Source organism: Scleropages formosus, chromosome 16 (assembly GCF_900964775.1).
Source record: "Scleropages formosus chromosome 16, fSclFor1.1, whole genome shotgun sequence".
In the NCBI taxonomy this organism is placed as follows: Eukaryota; Metazoa; Chordata; class Actinopteri; order Osteoglossiformes; family Osteoglossidae; genus Scleropages; species Scleropages formosus.
The window spans coordinates 1,204,742-1,229,756 of NC_041821.1; the positions used below are offsets into that span (position 1 = coordinate 1,204,742).

General features: G+C 46.2%; 3 protein-coding genes across 6 annotated transcripts; all 3 read left to right on the plus strand.

The window, feature by feature from the left end:
• Nucleotides 1-1,560: 1,560 nt before the first annotated feature.
• Nucleotides 1,561-2,793, plus strand: LOC108930000 (uncharacterized). The gene is made up of 2 exons (XM_018744975.2): nucleotides 1,561-1,654; nucleotides 1,971-2,793. Exon 2 carries the CDS (start codon nucleotides 1,978-1,980, stop codon nucleotides 2,581-2,583), a length of 606 nt encoding a protein of 201 aa, XP_018600491.1. The 5' UTR covers nucleotides 1,561-1,654; nucleotides 1,971-1,977; the 3' UTR covers nucleotides 2,584-2,793.
• Nucleotides 2,794-2,931: 138 nt separating this feature from the next.
• LOC108929999 (uncharacterized) lies at nucleotides 2,932-6,103 on the plus strand. The gene is made up of 2 exons (XM_018744973.2): nucleotides 2,932-4,286; nucleotides 5,035-6,103. Exon 2 carries the CDS (start codon nucleotides 5,042-5,044, stop codon nucleotides 5,657-5,659), a length of 618 nt encoding a protein of 205 aa, XP_018600489.1. The 5' UTR covers nucleotides 2,932-4,286; nucleotides 5,035-5,041; the 3' UTR covers nucleotides 5,660-6,103.
• A 2,972-nt stretch (nucleotides 6,104-9,075) lies between these two features.
• LOC108929994 (T-cell ecto-ADP-ribosyltransferase 1-like) lies at nucleotides 9,076-23,684 on the plus strand. Of its 4 annotated transcripts, none has more exons than XM_018744965.2 (5): nucleotides 20,896-21,012; nucleotides 21,157-21,236; nucleotides 21,584-21,676; nucleotides 22,654-23,351; nucleotides 23,460-23,684. In XM_018744965.2, exons 3-5 carry the CDS (start codon nucleotides 21,617-21,619, stop codon nucleotides 23,566-23,568), a joined length of 867 nt encoding a protein of 288 aa, XP_018600481.1. In that variant the 5' UTR covers nucleotides 20,896-21,012; nucleotides 21,157-21,236; nucleotides 21,584-21,616; the 3' UTR covers nucleotides 23,569-23,684. The 4 variants fall into 4 exon arrangements, with proteins under 4 accessions (XP_029114865.1, XP_029114864.1, XP_018600481.1 ...); XM_018744966.2 differs by having other exon boundaries at nucleotides 21,160-21,236; XM_029259032.1 differs by lacking the exons at nucleotides 20,896-21,012; nucleotides 21,157-21,236; nucleotides 21,584-21,676; nucleotides 22,654-23,351 and adding exons at nucleotides 9,076-9,206; nucleotides 10,506-10,598; nucleotides 10,965-11,662.
• Nucleotides 23,685-25,015: the final 1,331 nt, after the last annotated feature.

The window sequence follows — 25,015 nt, forward strand, 5'->3', positions numbered from 1 at the left end:
GTCGGGGCACCACTGGGACATTGACCTGACATCATAATAAAAAATCTGTAAGGAAATAAAAATGACTGTTTACTGGCATTAATGGTTAATGACAACGTGGAATCACTTGTACTGGTAGACATTGAAGTTTCCTCCCACCCCCATGATTGGTTGAATTTTAGAATATACACACACTTTCTACTTTGGTTTATAGGTGCATTTTCATCCCTTATAAAATTTCTATGAGTCAATTCAACCTGTTGATCCACCATGTGGATAGATGGCAGTAAAGAGTCCCAAATGAAAGAACACCTTTAACTCAACTCACTTCCACAGTGTTTGCAGCAGCTTTCTGGTATTCATGAGTGCTGGTGACCAATAACATGAGGAACACTGCACTCATTTATTAATTTATTACATTAATCAGTTAACGCTTAGTTGAATAACTCTTAAAATTTTTGCATCGCTCAATGTTTGTGAACATTAAAACAAAAATGTGACTTTGCAGTTTCAAACAATGAGTTATGAACAGCTGTGTGGTCCCAGCAGTATTTGTTAGCTGAGGAGCTGCTGTACTTGTCTAACGGAGTCAAAGTGAGGTGTCCCAAACCAAGGTGGAGGGCCTATGTTCCTGTGTACATGTGTGAACTTGGTGGGGGGGGGGGTGCTGTCCTGGTCAGCATGATGGTTAGGGTTCTCCACAACATGGTCCTCTTTGGGAAGAAACCTTTGCTCCACGGCACTCTTTGGCAATGCAGGAAATGGCCTCACCGGTTGTTCCTGTGGACAAATGAAAGTGTTGAAAGTTATCTAAGAAACTCAGAGAAAGAATCTGAAAGGAAAATGTTTGACGGCCGGTTGGCAGCTGCGTTTTGTACAAAGAAGCTTGAGCTGCATATCATCCATCCATCCATCGGTCCGTCCAGTCGCTGTTTGTCTGGGGCAGGATCACAGCGGTGCAGAGTGTATCCTGGAAGCACAGTGTGTGAGGCAGTGACACCAGGATGGGACAGCAGTCAGCTTGAGGTCAGTTGTTTAACTGCAACAGGTACCCAGCAGTGTCTTAGCAGCCTGTTCTCCCTGAATTCCCTCTTCAGTACACACATGGATTTGGCTTTCAGTGCTATAGTTAGCTAAGGCCAGCAGGGGGCGTAGTGCCAGGAGCCACCTTCTTTGGACTGAAACGACCTGGGTTTGAATCCCACCTCCTGCTGCAGTGCCCTTGAGCTAGGTATTTACCCTGAAATGATACAGTAAGAATTACTCTGCTGGGTAAATGTGTAAGTAGTTCAACACAGTAAATTTAGAGAAAGGTGTCAAAACATCCTAAAAAAGCACAAGCTAAATGAATGTTTCAAGTTTGTCGTATTCTTGAATGCTTCTTCACAGACTGAACGAAAACAATAGAAATGACAATGAGTAATGCTAATAAATAATAACAATAAATAACAGTAGACAGCTGGAGAACTCGGAGCATGAGAATGAGACAGCTCTGGCACACAACAGGCTGCTCCCTTTGGCCTCTAGGTTTCGCTTTCCTGCTGTGTGACGCCGTGTTTGCAAGAAGTCCAGCCCACTGAGCTGTCGAACACCGCAGACCATTTGGAGACCGGGCGGTTCATCTGGAGAAGCGACACACACTCCAAGGACTCGACGGCACCCCCCGCCAACCCAGGTAAGGTCACCCGGGGCATCGGAACAACCGTGGTGGAGTGATCCGCGGAAACGCTGAGGGAGAATCATATTCGTAATTGACTTGGACTGAAACACTTTTATAGTTCTGGCACAAGATAGAAAAATGTATGAAAATGTCCAAAGCTGCTCCTTTAGCTGTTGACCACACTGAAGGATGGTAAGCGATTATTGAGCAGTAGGGCACAGCGCAAAATGTTACTGGTTTTTAATGACTGGGTCTTTATTGGCTCGTTGCTGTGACGAGGGACACACGGCTCAGGCTCATTGCCCTGTTCTCTCTCTTCCATCGTTCCCAGAGCCACCATGGGGATTCACAGTACAGATGCGACCATTCGAACCCTGAACGAAGTTGCGGATTTAAGCGACGTCAGTTTTGGCCACGGATACCCCCGGCATGGCTTGCGACTGCTGCACTGGCTGGCGAACAGCTGGATCACCTTCAGGGACGGGAAGGACGGCAAGATGAGGGCTGCATGCGACCCCGCCGCTGGTGCTTTCGGCTTTCGCCCTTTCCACAACGTGGAGAAGATCCTGCCTCCACTGAACAACCAGAGCAAGTACTTCGAGGTGGGGAACCTCTACGTTGAGGGGGCCGAGAGGTTGCCTTTCGGCCCGGCCCGCGGAGGAGGGGACGCGAGCAACACGGACCGCATCATCGTGAGAATGGAGCCCGGTTTGGTGGTCGCCAAGGTCTACGTCACGGAGCACGTGCCCCAGCACAACAGCTTCTGTGTGGAATCTACACGCTGCGTCAGCAGGCAGCTCATCCATTGTGCGCGAAGCCTGTCGGAGAGCAGCTTCCTCCAGCAGGCCGACTATAGGCGTGACGCCGTCGTCCACGAGCAAGCGTTTCGCGGAAATGGGAAGGCTTCCGCTCGGAAACGCGTGTGCAACTGCGTCATACTGTGATTGAGGCTCCCGTCATCTCAGAGCTCTTACTGCTCTGAACGAATCAATATAAACAACACATTTTAAATAATGTCAGTTTCTTTGTTTTTTTGGTTTTCTTCTTTTGAAACGCCTTAAGGTCGTCTGTAGTGAACTTTCTAGAAACAAAATACTCCCCGTACATAAACTATGCATAAACTGTTAGTATATATGAATTAATACACATGAATCCAGTTTTCAATAAATGTGCTTTGTTATATTTTCACTAATTTCATGCATTAAGATAATACTAATATAGAGTAGCAATAATCTAAAATATATGTTGGATCTGTGAAAATTTACTATGGCTGCAAGGAGTCGGAGCATAAATTTCCTGCAACTCCCTGCTGACTATGGAGGAGCGGAGGAAAAAAAACTCTTTACTCTCTCCATTGTCCTCCAGTCTCAGTTAGATGCGTCTTCAATCTCCTTCTCATCACCTGCGAGGCACCAAGGTGTCCAGCTCCACCTTACCTTGCCAATCTCCTCACGAGCTGCCTTGGACCCCCAGAGGATTATTTTTATCCCCCTTTATCATAGATGGGAATTTTGTTCTCCTCTCCTCAGCTGCCGCCAGGCTTACTACTGATTAATTTTAACTGCCTTTTTGTGCCTTTTCTTTGTTCAACATAACTTGTCTGTTACGAAATGAATGCAACTTGCGTTTGCTGTCCTTGCCAACACATTAGCAGTATATTGGACCCTAAAAGAGCGCTGGTGTGCAGCCACTTCAGTTCAGCTCATCTCCACAGTGACTGCAGCTTGTGTCTGGTTCCTGAGATTTGTTGCTATATTTCATTAGAGCACAGCGTTACGCAGCTCACTGCTTCCACATCAACACGTCTTACACGTTTTCATTGTACCTCGTGCAGTTATCAGCGTGCCGTGATGTTTAAATAGGAAAAAACTCCTAAACAATTTTTTAATGGATTGTTGTTGTTGTTCCCAAGGTGTCCGTATCCGAAAACGTTTGTGGAACGTTTGCGAAAGTGACCAAATGAAAACGTTGCGCTTGTTCATGTGAGGAACTGCTCCCATCCTCTTCACCGATTTTGTCATCTTCAGCTATAAATGGGATTTGTACTACAGTAGAACCTGGCCTGACTGGTGTCTCTCTTGGGTCTCTCAGCCTTGGAGAATGAATGGTTTTGTAGCCGGCTGTTTGGTGAAGAACGGGGCTTAACATCTGCTGCGATAAACCACCACGTTTACTCACAGAGCCAGTATGATGGAGGAAAAGGCCACCGATGATTCTCTGCTTCCAAAAACTCGGAGAAGAGGAATCGGACTGAAATCCACAGTCTGCTCCAATGATCAGATCCTCTCGATGGTCGAGCGCGAATGAAGAACTGTGTGTGACGCAGAAGTTGTTGTAGGAAACGGGTCTCAGGCTCCCTGTGTGGAGAACCACATGTGCTGTTAGAGGCCCTTCGATTCCCAGCCTGTGGACCGACCCCACAAACGTGGTTTTTATACTTAGCAGCCGAAGCGAAACCAGAACAGGAAGGAGAGATCTGGCAGTAGAACGATCAACACCCACTTGGCATTTAGGTTTCATTTTCCTTGTATCTGACGCCGTGTGTGTAGGAAGTCCAGCCCACGGGGGTTCGGCACTCCCTTTGGAGAACCTGTGCAGGTCATTTGAGACACACCAGTGTGAGAGACACTCGGCGGACTGCGCTGAGGTAAGGTCACCTGGACCATCGGATTAAAAACAGTAACTGATCATTCTTACAACTGCAGAAGACGGTTTGGCGGGGGTGCCGGGGGGGGGGTAGCATCACACCTCTGTGCTACATGTATATGTGGTACCGCAGTACTTTTTAAACAGGCTGCTGTGGATCCATTTGTATTTCTTCCACTCACATAGAAAAACAGGCAGCTGCTGTAACTCGTCTACATCGAACGTATAAATTCAAGATTCTATGCAAAAAATATATGAAAATTCCCATAGCTGGTATATGTGTAACAATAGCTTTTTAAAATTTTTTAAATGAATTATTTTTATTATTTTCTTTGTTTAAGCACTTTTTTAAAATTTTCCCTTCCGTGTATATTTTTAGAAATATTTTAAATAAATATAATATAATATAATAATAGTAATATATTGAAAAGTCAAATGTCTGTGTAAAACCTGCTGATGAGAACGGCAGAAAAAAGAAGAACTTGTTCCTGGTGCCAGGAGGGCTTGTGAACCACTGCTCTTCCGGTTAAATCTGATTGAACCTGTTTTCAGATGCCTCACTTTGTACTTTTACAAAGATGTTTTTACGAAAAGTAGCAAGTCCTCCACCCCGTGCGCTCAGACGAGCCACAGGGGGGCGCTATAGGTACCCAGGGGGGCAGCGCCCCAGCCGTTTGTGGTACACGTGCCTCGTGAATCTGGGCACACGGCGTATGTGACACTGCTGACCCCGTCCTCCATCTTTCCAGATCCGCAATGGGTGGTTACAGGAAACACGACAACATTCGAACCCTGAACTCAGTTGCAGACTTAAGTGGTGTGAGTTTTGGCCACAAATACCCCAGGCATGGCCTCCTACTTCTGCACTGGCTGGCGAAGGGCTGGATCTGGTTCAACACTGAGGGCAAGATGATGGCCGCACGGGACCCCGCATTTGGGGATTTTGGGTTTCACCTCTTCCACAACAAGGAGCAGATCCTGCCCCCTCTGAAGAACCAGAGCCAGTACTTCGAGGTGGGGAACTTCCATGCTCCGGGGGCCTCCGCCTTGCCTTTCAGCCAGGCCCAAACGGGAAGTGACAAGAGCAACACGGACCGCATCATCGTGAGAATGGATCCTGGTTGCGTTGTCGCCGAGGTCTACATCACCGAGCACGTGCCCCACCTGAACAGCTTCGGTGCGCACTTTACGTACCGCGTCAGCAGGGGGCTCATCGGTTCTGTAGCACGCTATACCCCGGAGAGCTTCCTCCAGCAGGCCGGCTACATCGGACGGGCCATCGAGAACCGCGAGACGGTCGTCGAAATGGAAGAGCCCCCCGTACACGAGGCTCCTTCGAGGCCAAACCGAATCTGCAGCTGCATTATACTGTGAGGGTCGTCTTCTGTCGATTTCGTCGTGGCTTTATTCTACGTTCATCCCCTGTCATCTGCTCCTAATTCATTCCTGAGAGCACAGCGAGCAGCTAGAGAACACAACAGAATTGCTCACGCCATTATTTCTTATGCTTCCCAACTGGTTCAAATTCGTTCATCCCAGGTTCGCCTCTAAATCACGTCCGATGTCATAAGGAAGGATGGAAAAAGTTGTGTAATACGGTAACATTTGACACACCTTTACCTCTTGGCACTTTGGAAAAACCTTCCTTGCAAAGCAGTTTTCCATTGCATCCACATTCAGAGGTGATTTTTGGGTTGTGTGTGATGTTGTAATAAGAGCCATGGGCCCGAACCTCAAAACATCACCTTTCGAAGGGGTTTTTATGTCTACACTTGAAATGAAAGTGTGAACGATCAATTTCCTTTTTATTCATTACATTTTATGGTTAATTTCTTTTTTCTTATTCTTTACAGATAAATACAGAACTTTGTTGCAAATTTACTGTTTTATAGGACTCTTAAAATGTACAGTTTTGTAGTATTTTTTAATGTTTACTGGCTCGGTAAGGTAACAATGAAGTATCTGTGAAAAGTTCATCCATGAAGGCTCCAGTGTCTATAATGTTTAAAAAACACACACACACACACACACACACACTTTTCATGAAGTAGAATTATTGTGATAGTTTGCATGGACTGGCTTGAGGAAGATGAAGGCTGAGAACCTGGGTACACATTTCCCACAATGCAGAGCATCTCATCATCGCTCACCCAGTGATGTTTTTTTTTACGAGTGCAACGCAACAGTACAGAAAACGACGACGAAGGAGAACGGTATAAAGATGCTATAAAGAAGGAGTCGGGAAAATATACAGATCACGGTTTAGATGGAAATGTTGAACGATTTACAAACGAATAGTTCTATTTGTTTTTTTTTTTTTAATTAGGTGGGTGCTGGATAGTAATAATGTAGTGTTTCATTTCGTTCGAGAGCACTATGAAGTCAAGTTTTTTAACATTTTTCTTAGAGATTTTGCATTCATAGATATAGAATTTAGTTAAGAATAAAATTAAACTGATTTAAAAAAAAACAGTTTGTTGTCCTCCTTGCAGCAACCAAAGAAACTAAAGAGCACATTTTCCCACAACAGTGACACTGGTGTGCGATGATCAATATTTACACTTTTTACCAACGTGTTACACTGTGTGTACAGCGCTGCCACAATAAGTGCACTACAGTTTCAAACTGATCTTCACAGAACACAGTTTGTGACAAATGCCTTTTTTAAATTTCTCAAAAAAATGACTTTCTCCTGGTCAAGTAAAATTTCAAAAAGACAGTATGAACTGACTGCCTTCACTTGAACCCTTTGCCGTCCCCTTGGCGCCGCAGCGTACTTTTTCTCCGATGAGATAGATTTTCACACAAAAGACCGGAAAAGCAGGAAAAAACCTCATTAGCAGAAACACATCGGAACCATTGAAAAGTGTGTCTTCTGTTCAGAGCCAATGAAGCGAGTTATATCAGAGTCTAAGTCGTTTATTTGTCATTTGCACAGTTACACTGGATACGCTGGGTATGCTGGGTATGGTGGGTACACTGGGTACGGTGGGTATGGTGGGTATACCGCGTACACTGGGCACTGCAATCAATGTTTGTGATGAGGCTCATATAGACGTGAGCAGACCTGAACAAACACGTATTTAGACGAGGACGTGCTGATAAGCAAGGCAGTAAAAATAAATACAAGAACAGTAAATAGTAAATAAAGAAATACTAAATAGTGAACATGGAGTAATGATGTCCAGGGGTCCCGAAGAGAAGTAATAAGTGTCGCCGTGTTTACTACTCACTGTTAAGCAGTCTGATGGCCCATGGGTGAGAGCTGCTCTTCAGTCTTGTTGTCTGTGAAGAGACACAACGGAGGCATCGGGTGGCGAGCTGGGTGAGCGCGGTCCTCGCTGATATTCCGGGCCTTTCTCGAACGGCCTGTTTGGTACGTGTCCCGTGAGGCCGCAAGTAAAAAGAGTTTTCTACAAGCCTTCCTTTTCTAATTAAAGTCGGGAGATTCCATCAACAGCCTGCTGGCATATCTGGCCATCTTCTGTGCATCTTTCCTCCGTGACAGAAAGATCCTGACGGGATCGGTACCCTCGTCGAATGTAAAAAATGCCGCTTAAGAGACGCGTCACATTAAAAAGCTTTACGTGCATCTCACAACAAATCAACAAATGCTCAACGCATTGATTTGCTCATTTTCGGCCCCGAGAGAGACGTTTTCGACGTCGCTTCGCTCAATCTGAATGATACAAAAATGAGTGTGTTGCACTGCTCTCTGCGCAACAATTCAATCGTAATATTTCCTTTCTGCATTATCTTACAATTTCTTTTCTGCACTCGACATTGCTTTTTTCTCCTAAATTCTCTCCTTCGGCATCTTTGTACTTCTCCAGTTTAACTCCGTGTAGAAGAAAAGCAACTGCTCTCTGTGCCTTTGATGCTGATCTGCAGAGGACCTCCAGCCCTTATTTCAACTTATTTCTTCTCTCTCTCACTGACTCCGCTTGACGAAACACTACAGATGACGTGCGAAGGGCTGGGTTACGGCTCTCGTCCCTCGGAATTGCCGCTTTCCCACAAGCCACAGCTGGCAGACGATCCTTTCGGAGCGAAACGGTCGGTTGTGCGGAGTTACATTTGATCTAAACACGACCTGAACGTGTGTTTTGATTATACATGCTTAAAATTAAAATATACGCTTAGAATGCGTTGTGACTTAACCAAGAAACAAGCTTTTTGAGACACCCAGAAGTGACAAACACTTGCAGGGCGAGGTGATACCTGTATGCGTAGGATATGATGTGAAATGAGGTCAGCAGATCAGCGAGAGGCGGGGTGTTAACTGCTTCTGCTTCCACGAAAAGAGCAGAAACTGATAAAGAAGAAAAGTTCAGAGAAGCAAAAAGTGGAAAGTTCCTCTCTCACACACACACACACACACACACACACACACACACACACACACACACACACACACACACACACATTCTGAAACCGAGCAAACCAGCAACAGGAGGCACAAGGGGACACACCCAGGATGGGACTCCAGTCCATTGCACCCCAAGCAGGACTCGAACCCCAGCCCTACCAGAGAGTGGGCCCCCCCGGGAAAGTTACTAATATGCCTAATTGTTATGCCCCGAAAATGAATTATCTATGAGCCTGGCAAACATAAGCAGGCAATCAAGATGGGCTGGAGAGACACCCAATTTCCAGGGCTCTCCCATTCGTGTGTCTGAGTGTGTTTGCGCCACGGTTCCAGCTGTCCAGCTGAACTCCTGCCAGCACCGCATTGCTTTTCTACTCGCTCATACTTGGCCCCGGAGAGGAGAACGAAAAGCGAAAAGGAGTCGGCTGTGACCAGGCCTCGCATTGGTGGGTTCCCTGTCACTCCACATGCTGAAAGGAAGTGGCTCAGCAGGAGACTGCAGTTTGTGCCCGGGCAAGCAGATCGTTTCCTACAGAGTACGGCCGACCGAAGGTAGGAGACCCTCTTCTTCACGCTGGACCCATTTCGTATGTTCTCCTAGAGCGTTAGTGTACCAGCGCTGGCGGGAAAGCGAGACCAACCCGAATCTGGGATAACCTACGTTCTCATTTTGTTCTCCTTCACGTCACATGTTTTCACTCCAGCAGCATCCAGTCAGATATTTAACAGTCAGTCAGAGAACCACATTTCCAGAAAAGTATGTAAAGTGGAAATAAAAACAGGAAGCAGTGATTTGTAAACGCTCTTTTACCAGCATTGAACTGAAAACAATATTTGATGCGTTACCTCATATGTACTTAAAATGGATTTGTAAACATGAGCGTGCAGCAAGTTCCAAAAAAGTTGGGACAGCAGAGTGTTTTCCGCTGCAACACATTTCCTCGAAAGGGGTGCGGCGGCACGGCAGGTTTGCCCCGTGTCCGCTCTGTGGCTGGTCTGGGGTTCGAGTCCTGCTTGGGGTGCCTTGTGGCAGGGTGCATCCAGTCCGTGGGCGTGTCCCTCGCAGCCCGCTTGCCTCGGAACAAGCGGTTACCTTTCCTTTAACATGAAATAATCGTTCTGGAACTGAAGTCACCAATTGCTGAAATTGCTGGACTTTTCCCCATTCTTCTTTGATGCAGGACTTGAGCTGCTCAGCAGTCCTAGGTCTCCGTTGGCGTATTCGCGCTTCATCATGCACCACACATTTACAGTGGGAGACAGTGCAGCGCCCGCACTCTCCGACTGCGAAGCCACGCTCTTGTCATACGCGCTGAATGTGGCTTTTTATGCACGGTCCCCAACTTTTTTGGAAATGGGGTTATATTTACTGAGGGATTTCGAAGTTGGTGGAAAGTATGACCGTGACATTTGTTGTGAGAAGAGCTTTTCTTTGGACACCTGAGACTGAGCTTAGCGAAGGCAAAATCAGACGTTTTAGATGTTGAAAAATGGTTAAGGGTCTCTCCCTGGGAGCAAAGACTGTGTTGTGCTTCAGATCCAAGTTCCCCAACCTGAGGGAGTTCCTCTCTCTCGCTCCCTCCCTCACACACTGCTCGTTCTTCTCAGATGGTTGAGGGTCTCCCTGCCTGGGATCCTGCACTGTGCTGAAGGTGCAGAAGGAAGCAGAAGTAGAAACACGTACAGCTGGAAACGATGAGCCCTCTTTGGTTGTGGCACAGTGCGGTCTCCTCTCGTTCCTCTATGGATGCTTTCTGCTTCACCTCCAAGTTCCTCCAACCTGAAGGAGTTTTTCTCTCTCTCTCTCTCTCTCTCTCTCTCTCACTCACTCACACTGTCCCTTCTTCTCAGATCTCCACACAGACAGACTCCCACAGCGAGACAATGGAGGGCTGGAGTTACACACTCTTTACACTGGTTTTTATCAGCGCCGTCACACACACAGTAAGTCACACTGCTTCCTGAACGCTGGTTTTATTGTGGGAAAAGTGTGCAACGGTCAAAGAGTGCATTGCTTTGCAACCAAAGTCTTGGGGTTGAATCCCACCTTTAGCTGTAGTAGATTCTGGAAAACCTGGGGGGTGGAGTCATCACCTTTCAGTCGAAGGCACCGGGTTTGAATTCCTGCTCTTGCTTAAGTGACTTTGGTAGAAGTACTTACCCCGAATTGACCCAATAAAATTACCCTACTGTATACCTGAGTAAATCATTGTAAGTTGGTAGTACAGTGATTACCGTGTTAACATGAGTGTTAGGGAACAAAGTGTTGCCGTAACCCTGCTTGTCCACTTCTACACATTCGCGATACAGGACATGGCGCTACAGGAGGGCCCAAAGAAGCTGCTGGACATGTCCCCTTCGGCAGTGGATGACCAGTTCCTCAGCTGCAGGGATCGCATGCTGCAAAGCCTGATGGGAAGGGGTGGCCTGTTGGAGAGAGAGCTGAGTAACTCTGATGGGTTTCGTAGAGCATGGCAGAATAAAACATGCGGAGGTCCGATCCAACGAGGTAAACTGGAACACACCAAAGCTCTGGAGACCTACGTCACAGACAGCAAGTTCAGGTACAAGTTCAACAACGCTGTAGAGTCCCAGGGTTCGAGCGCCAGCGTTTACCGCAGTAGCTTCCCATACAAGTCCCTCCACTTTCTGCTCACGGACGCCATCCATCTTCTGAAGGAAAAAACGTGCAGGACCCTTTTCCGAGGGTCTGACACCCTGTACTCGACCACAAAGGGGTCCCAGGTGCGGTTCGGGAGATTCGCCTCGGCTTTAGAAAGTAAAAGTGAAGCTGAAGAAGATTTTAGGACAAGCGGAACCCTCTTCAACATCACGTCCTGTGCTGCAGCTCACATCGAGAGCTACATCTGTGAGCATCACTCTGTCAGTTGGATCATCCCTCCTTACGAGGTGTTTGAAGTTGTGGACGTCAAGGAGACAGATGAGTACAGAGAAATCACACTGATGCACAAAAAACTTTTCAGCAACCACAACTGTTCCTTCTTCACGTAAGTGTAGCCATCTTTCTGTCGGCTTCTTCTGCTCATGGTTTGTGCCGTAGTGACCTGTGTTCCTCCTCCCTCTGTGATCTCAACTCTCCTCTTTCTGCCCCCCAGAGACTCTCCTTCTTCCTTTGCTCCACCAATGGCACCAGGATCACTGCTCCTTTTTGTGGCTGCTGTCTCCCTGGCCCTTGGCATAAGACTCCAATTGCTCTCCAGCTGAGAAAATACCCCCATTGATGCAGTGTATTATGACTGTGTTCAGGAGGATAATGGTGGTCCATAAAAATGCTGTTTAATGTCTCATCTGTACTCAAAATAAACATGTAAAATATTGTTGTTCTGTCATTTCTTCTCTATGTTTAGTGTAACTTATTCTATTTATGATAAAATATTTCCACCATAGGGGATGCAGTGGCGCAGTGGGTTGGACCGCAGTCCTGCTCTTTGGTGGGTCTGGGGTTCGAGTCCCGCTTGGGGTGCCTTGCGACGGACTGGCGTCCCGTCCTGGGTGTGTCCCCTTCCCCCTCCGGCCTTACGCCGTGTGTTGCCGGGTAGGCTCTGGTTTCCCGTGACCCCGTGAGGGACAAGCGGTTCTGAAAATGTGTGTGTGTGTGTGTGTGTGTGTGTGTGTGTGTGTTTCCACCATGCAGGGTGACTGGTGGCGTTGTGGTTGCAGCAGCTGTCTTTGGCTCCTGTCGGTTTGTTCCCCAGCTCTGGCTGTAGTACCCTTGAGGAGGGTGCTTGCCCTGCAATTGCTCCAGTACCTCTACCTGGCTATGTGCTTGGGTCCCCACTTGTGGCCCTGTGATGGACTGGTGTCCCATCCAGGGTGTCGCCCCCCGAAGCCTTGCGCCCGTTTGTCTCCAGGAATGGCTCCGGCTTGTCGAGGCAAGCGGTTATTGATGTTGGTTGGTATTTCCACTATTGTCACCTCCAGTGTCAGTGCAGTAAAAAGGGCATTAACCTATAAAGTTTAAAATGCATTTTTTTTAGATTTTTGTAAACATAAAAATAGGTCTTGAAGCATTAAAAAAACTATAAAGCAACTACTTGCTCATGTAATTTTTCAACCATTTACTCAAAATAATCCAGTTCAACCACAGCATTCAGTTATATTACTCGCTTCTGATGTCAATCTTAATATTTGCATTCATTGAAAAAAAGATTTCAGCTTTAAATATATTATTCGAAATGACTTTGAAGAAATATGTTTACACTTTGACATTAAAACCGATTTTTCTCAGCGTCAAGAAGTCGAATTGTCACAGCCGCAGGTTGCAGTACTGCAGGAGATCACCAGAGGTGCCGTCTCGGGGCTAATGTCTTGTTTACTCCAAAATTTGTGCCGAGGAACCTAGTTCACCACAGTGAAACAACCCAGACTTCCTTTATTGACGGACCTCCTCACTTCCACGGTGCTCCAGAAAACAGGAGTCTGACCGACATCCACAGATTTCCAGCTTGATTCCACAAAACAACGTGCAGAAAGTGAAACCAGGCACCAGCCCATGTCGCATAAAAAGCATCGAAACAGCTGGAGTTAAATGAAGACTTTCATTCATTTCCAGAGGGACACATGCGTCGTCCCTGGTCTCCTCCAGATATGGTGCTTAGAACTGCTTTTGTTTCTCACCGTTTGAGAGTCTTTTAGGTGCCTTTTTGCAAACTCCAAGCAGGCTTTTATGTGTCCTACTGAAGAGATGCTTCTGTCTGGCCCGTCTGCTGTCAATCCTAGATTGGTGGAGTGTCACAGGGTTGGATGTCCTTCTGGAATTTCTCCCATCTCCTCACAGGATCTCGGTAGCTCAGCAAGAGTGACCACCAGGTTCTTGGTCACCTCTCTTACCACCGAGTGCAGATTGATGAAGGAAAAAATGAAACAACTTCAGCATAAGCCTGCAACATAAAAATATGTGAAAGTATTGAAGAGGTCTGAATACTTTCTGAATGCACTCTGTACCCTCATCCTTAACCTGCCTTTAACAGATTAGTAGAACAACTTTTTTCACTAAGATGGATCTCAGGAGTTCATATAATTTGATCCAGATAAATGAAGGCAATGAGTGGAAGACTGCTTTTAGCGAATAATTAGTTATGCCTTTTGGTCTTCCAAATGCACCTTCTGTTGTCCGAACTCATCATAAAAATCTGTAAGCCAAAAAGTGCATTGGACAAGTGGTTATTGCTAATGAATGAATGAAACATAACAATAGACAAACTACATAAAAGGTTACTAGAAATATAAAGTATGTTTTTGTCATCATGGTTAAAAATATCTGTTTTTTGGTATTTTGATTAATTTCAGGTCACCTTTTATAAAGGGTCTGATTTTTTTCCCTTTTAGAAACAATGGTAATTCAACCCTCTCAGTGGAGATTCACCTAACTGGATGACTTTATAGAACAAAATAATCCTATTATGTGAGGAATGAGAGCTTTGTTTTGAGTTCCTTGTCTTGTAATATCTTAAAGGCAGTTTTCGGTGAATTTTCTGGAGATTTAGTAAATACACCAGCCCCACTACAGATCCTAGCTTCTACTTCAGTTCACTGAACTTACATAACAGTCAAGCACTGGGAGGGGTAGGTAATTCAGATGACCCCTCCAAAAAGCTTTCGTTTCCTCGGTATGTAGCTCTGATGACAGAAAGGCAAGGCAGAAGCTGGAAGAGTTCTGGAAGGAATGGATTTTAAGTTTCAGTCTTTGGGGAAATTGTCACCACTCCCTCTAGTGGCAAAAAAAACTGAGTCGACTTCCAACCTGGAAGCCCAACAATGACAAAACACTAGAGTGAAAAGAGGAGAAACAAGGTTGCTGGCTGTGAGGTGGAACACCTTGAAGAATTCAGTGCAATTCAATTTATTCTTATAGATCACTCTTCACAGCAGAAGGATGAAGAGTGCTGATAAAAAGGTAGGAACAAAACAGTAATAGAGGTAACAAGCAAGCTAAGTGGCAGCTGAGGAGAGAAAAACAAATAACTTTAGCAACGAAGGAGAAGAGAAGCATTAAAGTCTGGGGATCCAAGTGCCAGTGGCAGCCCACCTATCCTGGGCATTCCTCTGAGGCTGCAAAGGACCTGTGTAGATGTGTCTATAGCTGATGTAAAAAACCAATACAACGGGCAACACAGAGTCCGTGCAGACAGAAAACAGAGTCCAGGCCCAGGGTGGCCGATGTCGTGTTTGTGGCGAGTGGTCGTCAGTTCCATCAGGAGACCAGGAGGAATAAGTATGTTGGTACAACCACAGGCTTCCCAGGCACTTCAGATGTTCCCAAGAGCACCGCGACAAGCCAGGAGAGAACGGAAAAGAGCACAGTGGTAATGGTGAGCTTGTGAAAAGTGAAACTGAACAAATAGGTTTTCAAACTGGATTCGGGAGGAGAATCTTCCACAACAGCAGACAAATTCCATAATTTAGGTGCCCTGCAAAGTGTCCCCCGGAGCAGAAGCACCGGACCCAAGTGCAAAGCACAGGAAGGTTCCTCAGGGGGTGATCCAAAAGACATAGGTGAATAAACAGGCAAACGGTCACCGATGTGCGAACAAAATCCAAAGGGAGAATCCGAGAGTTGTAATCCAGTAAACGGGCAAGAAGTCGTGATAAACAAGGAAGTCTTGCAGATATAGGAGCGGGTGCAGGGAAACAAGGAAGATGGCAAGGGTGAGGACAAGGATGTAGGCGAGAAGGAGGACAAGGAATCAGGCAAGTCAGGAGAGCTAAGGCAAGAGACGCGAGTGAGTAATAAGGCTGAACAAAGTTCTGCGATCGTCTGCGCTTTCCTTTTATACACTCGTCTCCTGATGTGCCGCAGGTGTTCCTCGTTGCGCCGAGGTGGAGGGCGTGACAGAATGCTGTGCCACCCACCTTTTTCAGATGGATCTCAGGAAGTAGAAACACACCAACTTTGGGGAGCACCGTAGTTTGTCATGTGATTGGTGAGGAGTTTGATGAGGTGACATGGAGCTAGACCCTTCAGCACCTGGCAGGTTATAAAAAGCATTGGGAATTCACATTTGGACAAGATTGGTAAGATAAATTAGTGTAATATTTCCTGGAGCCAGTGATATAATGTTTTCGACCATGTTTTGTACTGTAAAAAGTAAAAGTTTTACAAACATTTACTTAGATACAAGTAATGGAGTAAATGTGTTGTGTTACTACCCTCTTCTGCATATGTCTGTCCCCTTTGGTGAATGAAATCTTTTTTTGGCCAGATCTTTGACAGGCTTACGATCTGCCGAGTTCACCCTCAACATCCAAGCACAGCTCATTATGATGGGAAAAAAGGTCACAGACAATTCGATTCTAGAAATGTCTGTGACCTAGGGGAAGAAGGCTGAATGGCTTCTCTCTGTTCAAGCAACGAGATCATCCAATCCATGAGTAAATAAAAATTGTCTGCAGCAGATAATGGTCCAGGAAACAGATTCATGTCTGACTGTACGTTGGTACCTTCAGCTACCCTGGCCCCTCTGTCCACCTCCACCTTCTACCTAAGTGCCCCACACGCTGTTCAGTCTGACCCCGTCCCCAGCTGCCATGATCCCGCTATTTGGATTGATCCTATTACTGACTGCCCAGAACCCACAGCTATCCCCCAAGCCTTGTTTCTCAGTGTGTTCACCTGGCTATTCTATCTAATCCTGGCCTTACAAGCCCTCCAACATTTCAGACCCTGCTGTTCATCCTGAGACCCTGCTGATGACCCTGTCCTGGAGCAACCTGACCCCACTGTTCTCCTCATCACTGCTCTGGACATCCCCGATACGGTAGCTGGTTGCTCTGACCCATCTCTCAGTATCCTTTATCCACCGATTACCCTGACTGTGGTCTCTTCTAATTTCCCTGACCTGGACTGCCTGTACCATGCTGTTCTTTCTGCTACTGAGATCCCTGACTGTTCTCCTTGAGCCTGACTTTGAACATGCAGACCCTACTCCTAACCCTCCTGACTGCTGAAATACTGAGGCTGGCTCTGGAAATCTGAATGCTGCTGTCTCACAAAGGGTGGAGCCTCAAACCCAGCTGTTGCGCCAGCCTGCTGTTCCAGAGGGGGAGAAGAAGAGTTGCCCAGACAAGCCCAGGCCGCTATCGAAAGTAGGAGGATGTGGCAGCTAGGATCCTGCCCATGCCCACTCATTGCCTGGACTCACAGCCACAGCCAGTATGGGACCATTAGGAAGAAACAAGAACCAAGTGTGAAAAATTCATAAGAACTAGAATGTTAAAAAGACAGACTTCAGAAAGAACTTGCAGTTTTTTCCTCTTTACTTTCTTTTGGAAAGAGAAATGCCTAAGAGAACACCAGTTTTTCAGAAAAAGTTTGAACTTTGGGTTCTCTGGGATTCAGTCTGAGAGTTAAGAGTGAATTTGAGTTTTATGTTAAAGGTTTGAATTAAGTAGTCCGTGACTGAGGGGACGCGCTGGCACAGCCCTGGTCTGTGGTGGGTCTGGGATTCGAGTCCTGCTTGGGTTGCCTTGCAGCACATTGGCATCCCATCCTGGGTGTGTCCTTTCAGCCTTACGCCCTGTTTTGCCGGGTTGGGCTCCAGTTTGCCGCAACCCCACTTGGGACAAGTGGCTGTAGACATTGTGTGTAATTCAACGTTTTGCACTCATTTCATTATCAGTAGTTTATGAACAATGAGCCATTTGAATTTCATTGTCTGGTTGCTGTTATTTAAGACTTATAGGAAGGAATAAATTGTGGTGTAATTTCATGCACATCCACTGACGGTTTTCTCATGCCTTGAACCCAAAATATTCCATCGTGTCTCATCCACGTTGCTTCAAACGACAAACTGCCATTTGGAGCAGTAAAACCACAGATCTGTGTGAGTGTGTTGCAGAACTGTAGTACTACTAAACTTTTTAATACTCCACATGCTTTTACTTGTCTTTGTTGAGGTTGCGTTTGACCTGCACAGAAACACAGACATTGGTTGCAATACATTTATGATGTTTTGTTGTCTTTATAGCCCAGGGCTGATTCACAAAATCCATAAAAATGTCCATCAGTGATATAAATAACGGCAATGGCAAAATAATTTTTGAAACGTAAAAGAAAAATTCACGACTCTGTCACTTCTGTGATGTAAATTGCTCCGCTCTTACAGTCTGTGTGATGTAATTATTTAAAAAGCTCTTTGCTTTAGGTTGAGGGGAAGTCTAGTTTTCGTTCCAAAATTATAAGAAGCAAGCATACCACGATGATGAGTCTTCGGACTTGCCACAGCAGGTAGCGCTGGTGCCTCACAGCTCTTGGGATATATGTTTGGACAAGGGTTTCGATCCGACTCAGTCTGCGTGGCATTTGCAATCCCTCCCTGCGTTTCCCCCAAATGCTCTGGTTTCGTCCCACAATCCAAAGACGAATGTTTCAGGTGAATCATTGACTCCAGATTGCACACTGTGTGTGTGTGTGTGTGTGTTACATTGCTTTATACTAAAAAACATTTAACGATGCTGTAATGAGTGTTACTTCTACTAATATTTATGCTGAACTAAATAACCATGTTTCATTCCAGATAAGGTTTAAATTTTTTGTTCAGTATCTTTATACTTCTCCAAATTAACGTAGTTTAGAAGGAAAGCAGTTGGACTCAGCTGAGACTCCTGCGGAGACACAGGAGCACAGAACTTGTGGATCTCCAACATTTCTCTCAGTTCTCTCTCACTGGTGGGACTTGATAAAACACTGCAGTCGATTTGTGAAACGTTGGGGTTAAAGCTCTGGTTCCTTGGAGTTACAGTTTTTCCTGTCACTCAATGGAGAGAAAGGAAATTACTCAACAAGAGAGAGGGCTTGTCTGTCCAGGCAAGTAGAAGACTGCTCATTACCTACAGAGTACAGCAGGCTGAAGGTAAGAGACACTTCTTCTCACACCGGACCCGTTTATGATCTTGAAGAGCGTGATTGTGACGCTGGCAGAAAAATTGGAGACCAACTTGAATCTGAAACAACCAACATCCTCAATTTGCTCTCCAGAGCACTGCTGCCAGATTGTTCTCCAGAGCATTAATGTCAGGGTCCTGTTTCTGTGTCCTCAGTCTTTCCTCCAGCAGAATCAAAATAGATATTAAAGAACTATCACTCATAGTTGCTGAGCGATTTCTGAAGTGGCTTAAAATACATGGTCATGTGAAACAGTATCTTCAATGGTGTTTCATCTTTTTTGTGGTTTTTGCCGCAGCTTTGTCTGTTCAAGTTGCTGCGACAAAGGTCCAAAATGTTCTGCTAAATTATCGGCGTTTTGCATCGTTATCAGTTCGACCACCTGCCTCTACATGTGCTCCATAGTACATTGCTGGGATCCATTTTTCATGGTGTGAAGGTGAATCAGGAGCACAGATCCACTGTTGACTTGTTAGGCGATCAGGCTGTCTGTGCACTGCCAGCACCGTTGACAGTATAGAACGTGCCATGACAACGGTTCAGGCAAACAGGTGTGTGACAATTGACAAAGGTGCAGTTGTGCTTATGAAATCAATCCATGGCAGCCTTGGTTTTCACTGTGTTTCTGCACAATGGCTTCCAAGAAATGAAATATATTGAGGATATTGTTTGACTTAGACTCATACAACTGCAGTGAGTAAAGTTTTAGTGAGTTACATCCAGGTAGATATGAAATACAAATAACAATAATAATGAAAATCAAAATAATTATGAATTATGTGACAAACCATATATTCCTTTTAACATACAGACAATTTTACCTTCCTTTGGATTTGCCTTTGAGGAAGATATAGTTTAAATGCCCTGTTGTGTTTACTGGTAAACAGTTGCAAATCACTTGGAATAAAGGTACTGGATCAGTAACAGAATGAGGCAATCAGACCAGTTAATTAATGGCATTGTAGCACACACACATTTTCAGAACTGCTTGTCCCATACGGGGTCACAGGGAGCCGGAGCCTACCCGGCAACACAGGGCATAAGGCTGGAGGGGGAGGGGACACACCCAGGATGGGACGCCAGTCCATCACAAGGCACCCCAAGCGGGACTTGAACTCCAGACCCACTGGAGAGCAGGACTGTGGTCCAACCCACTACGCCACTGCACCCCCGACTGGCATTGTAGCAATTTCCTTTAAAAGACACCCCCCCCCACCCCCCCTTGGTCCCTAGCCTACTGACCCTCGTCCATAAGGTTAGGATATTATTCATGTATAAGAAATATTACTTGATAGAAATATTTTGTCTTATTAAAGCAGTTTGAGTTATTAATTTCATTGCATTATAGAACTATAATTTTTCAATTATATAATTTTGAGTTAATCACACACACATTTTCAGAACCGCTTGTCCCATACGGGGTCACGGGGAACCGGAGCCTACCCGGCAACACAGGGCGTAAGGCTGGAGGGGACACACCAAGGACGGGATGCCAGTCCATCGCAAGGCACCCCAAGCGGGACTTGAACCCCAGACCCACTGGAGAGGAGGACTGTGGCCCAACCCACTGCGCCACCACACCCCCTTGAGTTAATCAGTTTGTGATAATGATTGGCTTAAAAAAAGCTGGAGACCCATGATATAACTCCTTTGGGGGAAGCAGCTTGTGCAATGCTTAGAGATGTCACCTTGCAATCAAAGGACATGAGTTTGGACTCCTGCTGTGAGATGTTCCCTCACCCACCTCGAATTGCTTGATTAAAGTTACCTTGCTGTACAAGTGGGTCAACTGCTGTAATCAGCCGAGTCAACAAAGCTGAAATTGTTTGCTTCCCTGGACGAAGGCATGACTGAAAGAGTGGTTACTATTAGTTCATAGCAGACTTTGGACTGGTTTTGAGGGTATTCTTGTTCTCATGATGGAATCACAAGCCTGAGACAGAGCAAAGTGATGATTCCTCATAAATGGGACTCTTTGCTCTTCACATTCCAGCTGCACTGTGTTGCTCGGACTCATCCAGGAACAAAAGATCTCCAGCATTTTTTCAAATTCTCACTGACTGGTAGGAAACAGTGAAACATTCCCATACTGGATGTGAAGGGAGACTAAGAGCTCTGATCCCTAGGAGTTGTGCCTCTCACACAAGTTACAGTTAATGATCCTTTTGCAGCCAAAGTTGTACTTTAGCAAAGTGTTCCTCTACAGAGACCCGTTCTGCATTTTCCTGTTAATAGTTGAACTCCAGCCAGCCGGCCCTGCACCCCTCGCTTCCTCAGTTATGTAGGCCCCAGTGAGGGGAAGGAACAGTCTCTGACTGATGAAGATAAGACATCAGCTTGATGGGCTTCCTCTGGCTACATAAAGAGGAACGAAGTTGTTCAGCAGGGGAGAGGGATTATGTGTCCAGGCGAGCGGAGGGCTGCTTATTACCTACAGAATACAGTAGACGGAAGGTAAGAGACGCTTCTTCTCACACTGGACCTCTTTTATGATCTTATAGTCTCAGTGGACAAACTGCAGAATGAGACCATAACAGAGCACCCTGATCAGCACTGATGTCAAGGTCTTGTTTCCATTTCCTTATTTTTTCCTTCCAGCAGAGTCCAAGGAGATATTTAAGAGAGCTGTTACTGACACTTTGTGAGGAATTTCTGAATTGGCTGAAAATACAACTGCGGTGAGTAAAGTTTTAATTTTCTAAATGTACCAGGAAAGGTTCTCCTCGGACATCTAAGACTGATCTCAGAGAAGCCCAAGACAGACATATTTTAGATGTTTAAAAAATGGCTGAGGGTCTCCCTGCCTGGGATCCTGCACTGTGCTGAAGGTGCAGAAGGAAGCAGAAGTAGAAACACGTACAGCTGGAAACGATGAGCCCTCTTTGGTTGTGGCACAGTGCGGTCTCCTCTCGTTCCTCTATGGATGCTTTCTGCTTCACCTCCAAGTTCCTCCAACCTGAAGGAGTTTTTCTCTCTCTCTCTCTCTCTCTCTCTCTCACTCACTCACACTGTCCCTTCTTCTCAGATCTCCACACAGACAGACTCCCACAGCGAGACAATGGAGGGCTGGAGTTACACACTCTTTACACTGGTTTTTATCAGCGCCGTCACACACACAGTAAGTCACACTGCTTCCTGAACGCTGGTTTTATTGTGGGAAAAGTGTGCAACGGTCAAAGAGTGCATTGCTTTGCAACCAAAGTCTTGGGGTTGAATCCCACCTTTAGGTGTAGCACCCTGATCAAGATGTTCACCTTGAATTTACCCAGTAAAGCTTCTCCTGCTCTATAAATGAGTAAATCACTGTAAGTTTACATTTATCTGATCCTCTTCTCCAAGTGACTTAAAATGTTAAACTATTTATCAACTTATACAGCTGGGTGATTTTTCCTGGAGCTATTTAGGGTAAGGACCTTGATCAACAGAATAACAGCTGGAAGTGGGATTTGAATCCACAGCCTTTTGGTTCAAAGGCAGTAAACCTAATCACTACACTACCAGCTGGACCTGAAGCTAAGCTATGAGTTAAAGGTAACGTTCTCATTCGCCTTGGAGAACCACGTCAGATAACAAATGTAAGTTCTGCACTTGAAGCATGGATGTAAAAACACAGCTACAATTTCACAAAAAGCTGTTGTGTCCTCAGCAAAGGGACTCTTATAGTTCTCATTGTGCTGAATATCCAGTTGTGACAACTGAATAAGTGCATGGAGAAAATGTAGAATTTTACAACTGCTTATTTCTACGAAATCTCTGTGCGGCCCTGGATGTATGAGGACAGTGTGTGGTGTAGCAGGTAAGGACGTGCTTTTGTAACCTGAAGGTTACTGGCTCAAGCCCCAGTGCTTGTTGTATTTTGAGCAAGGTACACTCTAAATTACATCAGCAAAAAATACTCTGTATGAATGGGTGAAATGCTGTAAATTGCTGTGAGTGAAAGTCAGCCAAACGGCATGATAATAAGAGTACATGTGATGTGACGCATGCACAGAACAGTTATATTAGCCAACACACATTGGTATGATTCTGTGTTCAGTGGAAGGCTACTGCTTCCTTCTGGAGTAAATGCCAGTACAAATTCCCACTGTGCTGTAGGAGGCGCTACAGGAGGGCCCAAAGAAGCTGCTGGACATGTCCCCTTCGGCAGTGGATGACCAGTTCCTCAGCTGCAGGGATCGCATGCTGCAAAGCCTGATGGGGAGTGGTGGCCTGTTGGAGAGAGAGCTGAATAACTCTGATGGGTTTCATGCAGCATGGCAGAATAAAACATGCGGAGGTCCGATCCAAGGAGGTAAACCGGAACACTCCAAAGCTCTGGAGACCTACGTCACGGGTGGCAACTTCATGAACAAGTTTGATGATGCTGTGGAGTCACAGGGTTCGAACGCCAGCGTTTACCGCAGTAGCTTCCCATACAAGTCCCTCCACTTTCTGCTCACGGACGCCATCCATCTTCTGAAGGAAAAAACGTGCAGGACCCTTTTCCGAGGGTCTGACACCCTGTACTCGACCACAAAGGGGTCCCAGGTGCGGTTCGGGAGATTCGCCTCGGCTTTAGAAAGTAAAAGTGAAGCTGAAGAAGACATTTTGATGAGGGGAACCCTCTTCAACATCACGTCCTGTGCTGCAGCTCACATCGAGAGCTACATCTGCGATCCACATCACACGGTCAGTTGGCTCATCCCTCCTTACGAGGTGTTTGAAGTTGTGGATGTCAAGCAGATGAAGGAGTACAGAGAAATCACACTGATGCACAAAAAACTTTCCAGCAACCACAACTGTTCCTTCTTCACGTAAGTGTAGCCATCTTTCTGTCGGCTTCTTCTGCTCATGGTTTGTGCCGCAGTGACCTGTGTTCCTCCTCCCTCTGTGATCTCAACTCTCCTCCTTCTGCCCCCCAGAGACGCTCCTTCTTCCTTCGCCCCACCAATGGCACCAGGATCACTGCTCCTGTTCGCAGCCGCTCTCTCTGTGGGCCTCGGTGTCGGACTCCAACGGCTCTCCTGTTGACAGAAATGTGTAGTAACTGTTCGGGGTGGATGTGGGGGAGAATTGCTGTCCTTTTAAAGTGAAATACCACAGAGCACAAAACAGCCTCTCTATGCAAAATAAACATGTAAAACTTATAATTCTGTCTCTTGGCCTCTGTCTTGTGCCACGCATTTCACCTACTGTAAATGTAACAGATGTGAACTTTCCACCTGTTAAATGGCCATAATCGTCCGCAAAGATTTGCGTACGAGAGGTTTTCGTAAACGTACCAACAGCTGCAACTGGTGCGTTTCTTAAAACGATGAAGCGGCTGCTCTACTTGTTCGACGAATTTTTCCACCGTTTGCTGAAATGCTGGAGTGCAGCCAGGGTTCCGTTACATCACCTGCTTTTGTTTCCCCAACTTTAATATGTTCAAATATTAAGCCGTTCATTCTGTCCACCCTGGAGGTTGTTTTTGCCCATTTAATACCGAAGTCTCTCCCAGGGGGTCTGACTGGAACAACTGAGTCTCCCCGATTTAAAGCTGTTCCGGTTTTCCCCCGAAAGGAAATGCAGCTCTCGGCAAACGCTTTCCACGTGACTTCCTGCGATCGTGCGTCCGGTTTCCATACCCTTGGAGCTCTGACCTCCCGGTGCTGCGGAATGTGCCCCGTGGGCATGTGGGCATGACCCCGCTGCGTCTTTCCCGAGAGTCTGGAAGCTTCCCGGCGCTGTTTTCACCACAGTTCAGAAGCCACTTGTGAGAAGCTGTGCTCTGTAGGGCCTTGGCAACAGTGAGGGTTTGGTTCTCCAGCAAGCAGCCCAAGACACGTCCGCATCGGTCTCTTTCGCTTGCAAACAGGATGTGCTGTTCCAGCACGGAGCCTGTGAGCCTCCTGTGTCTTTACAGCGAGCCTTTCAGCTGTGAGTAACTGACTGTGTAGCATTAGTGTGTGTGGACAGTCGTCACGTCCTCTGGACATTGACACGTTTAGTTTTTTACTCCATCTCGGTGTATCGCGCACTCCTGAAGTACTGCGGCTCTCTCCCGCCTGGCTGTCCGGTCTACACCGCAAGGGCTTCCCACGTGACACAGAATACCATGGTAGAGGTGCGTTGACCTCCCAAGGTGTTCCCCATGTATCTTCCCTCCTCGCCTTTCTGCGCTGGCTTCCTATAGCTGCCCGGGTCAAATTTAAGACCCTGGTTATGACCTAGAAAAGCATCAATAGAACTCCCAGATATCTACAGGACTTGATCATCCGCTATGCTCCTCCACCTCTGTGTGCACTTGGTGGTCCAGGAATGAGCTCCCACTGCCAATCAGAGCTGCTTCCCACACCACGTGACACCATCACCACTGTATTTCCAGTCAATTCCATCTGCAGCTACTCTTGTAAAGAGCAAAACTGCAAACGGAGTGCTGCTGGACGCACCGACTGTGCTTTGGCAATCATGTCTGTGTCAGAGCGTTGATTCCCCT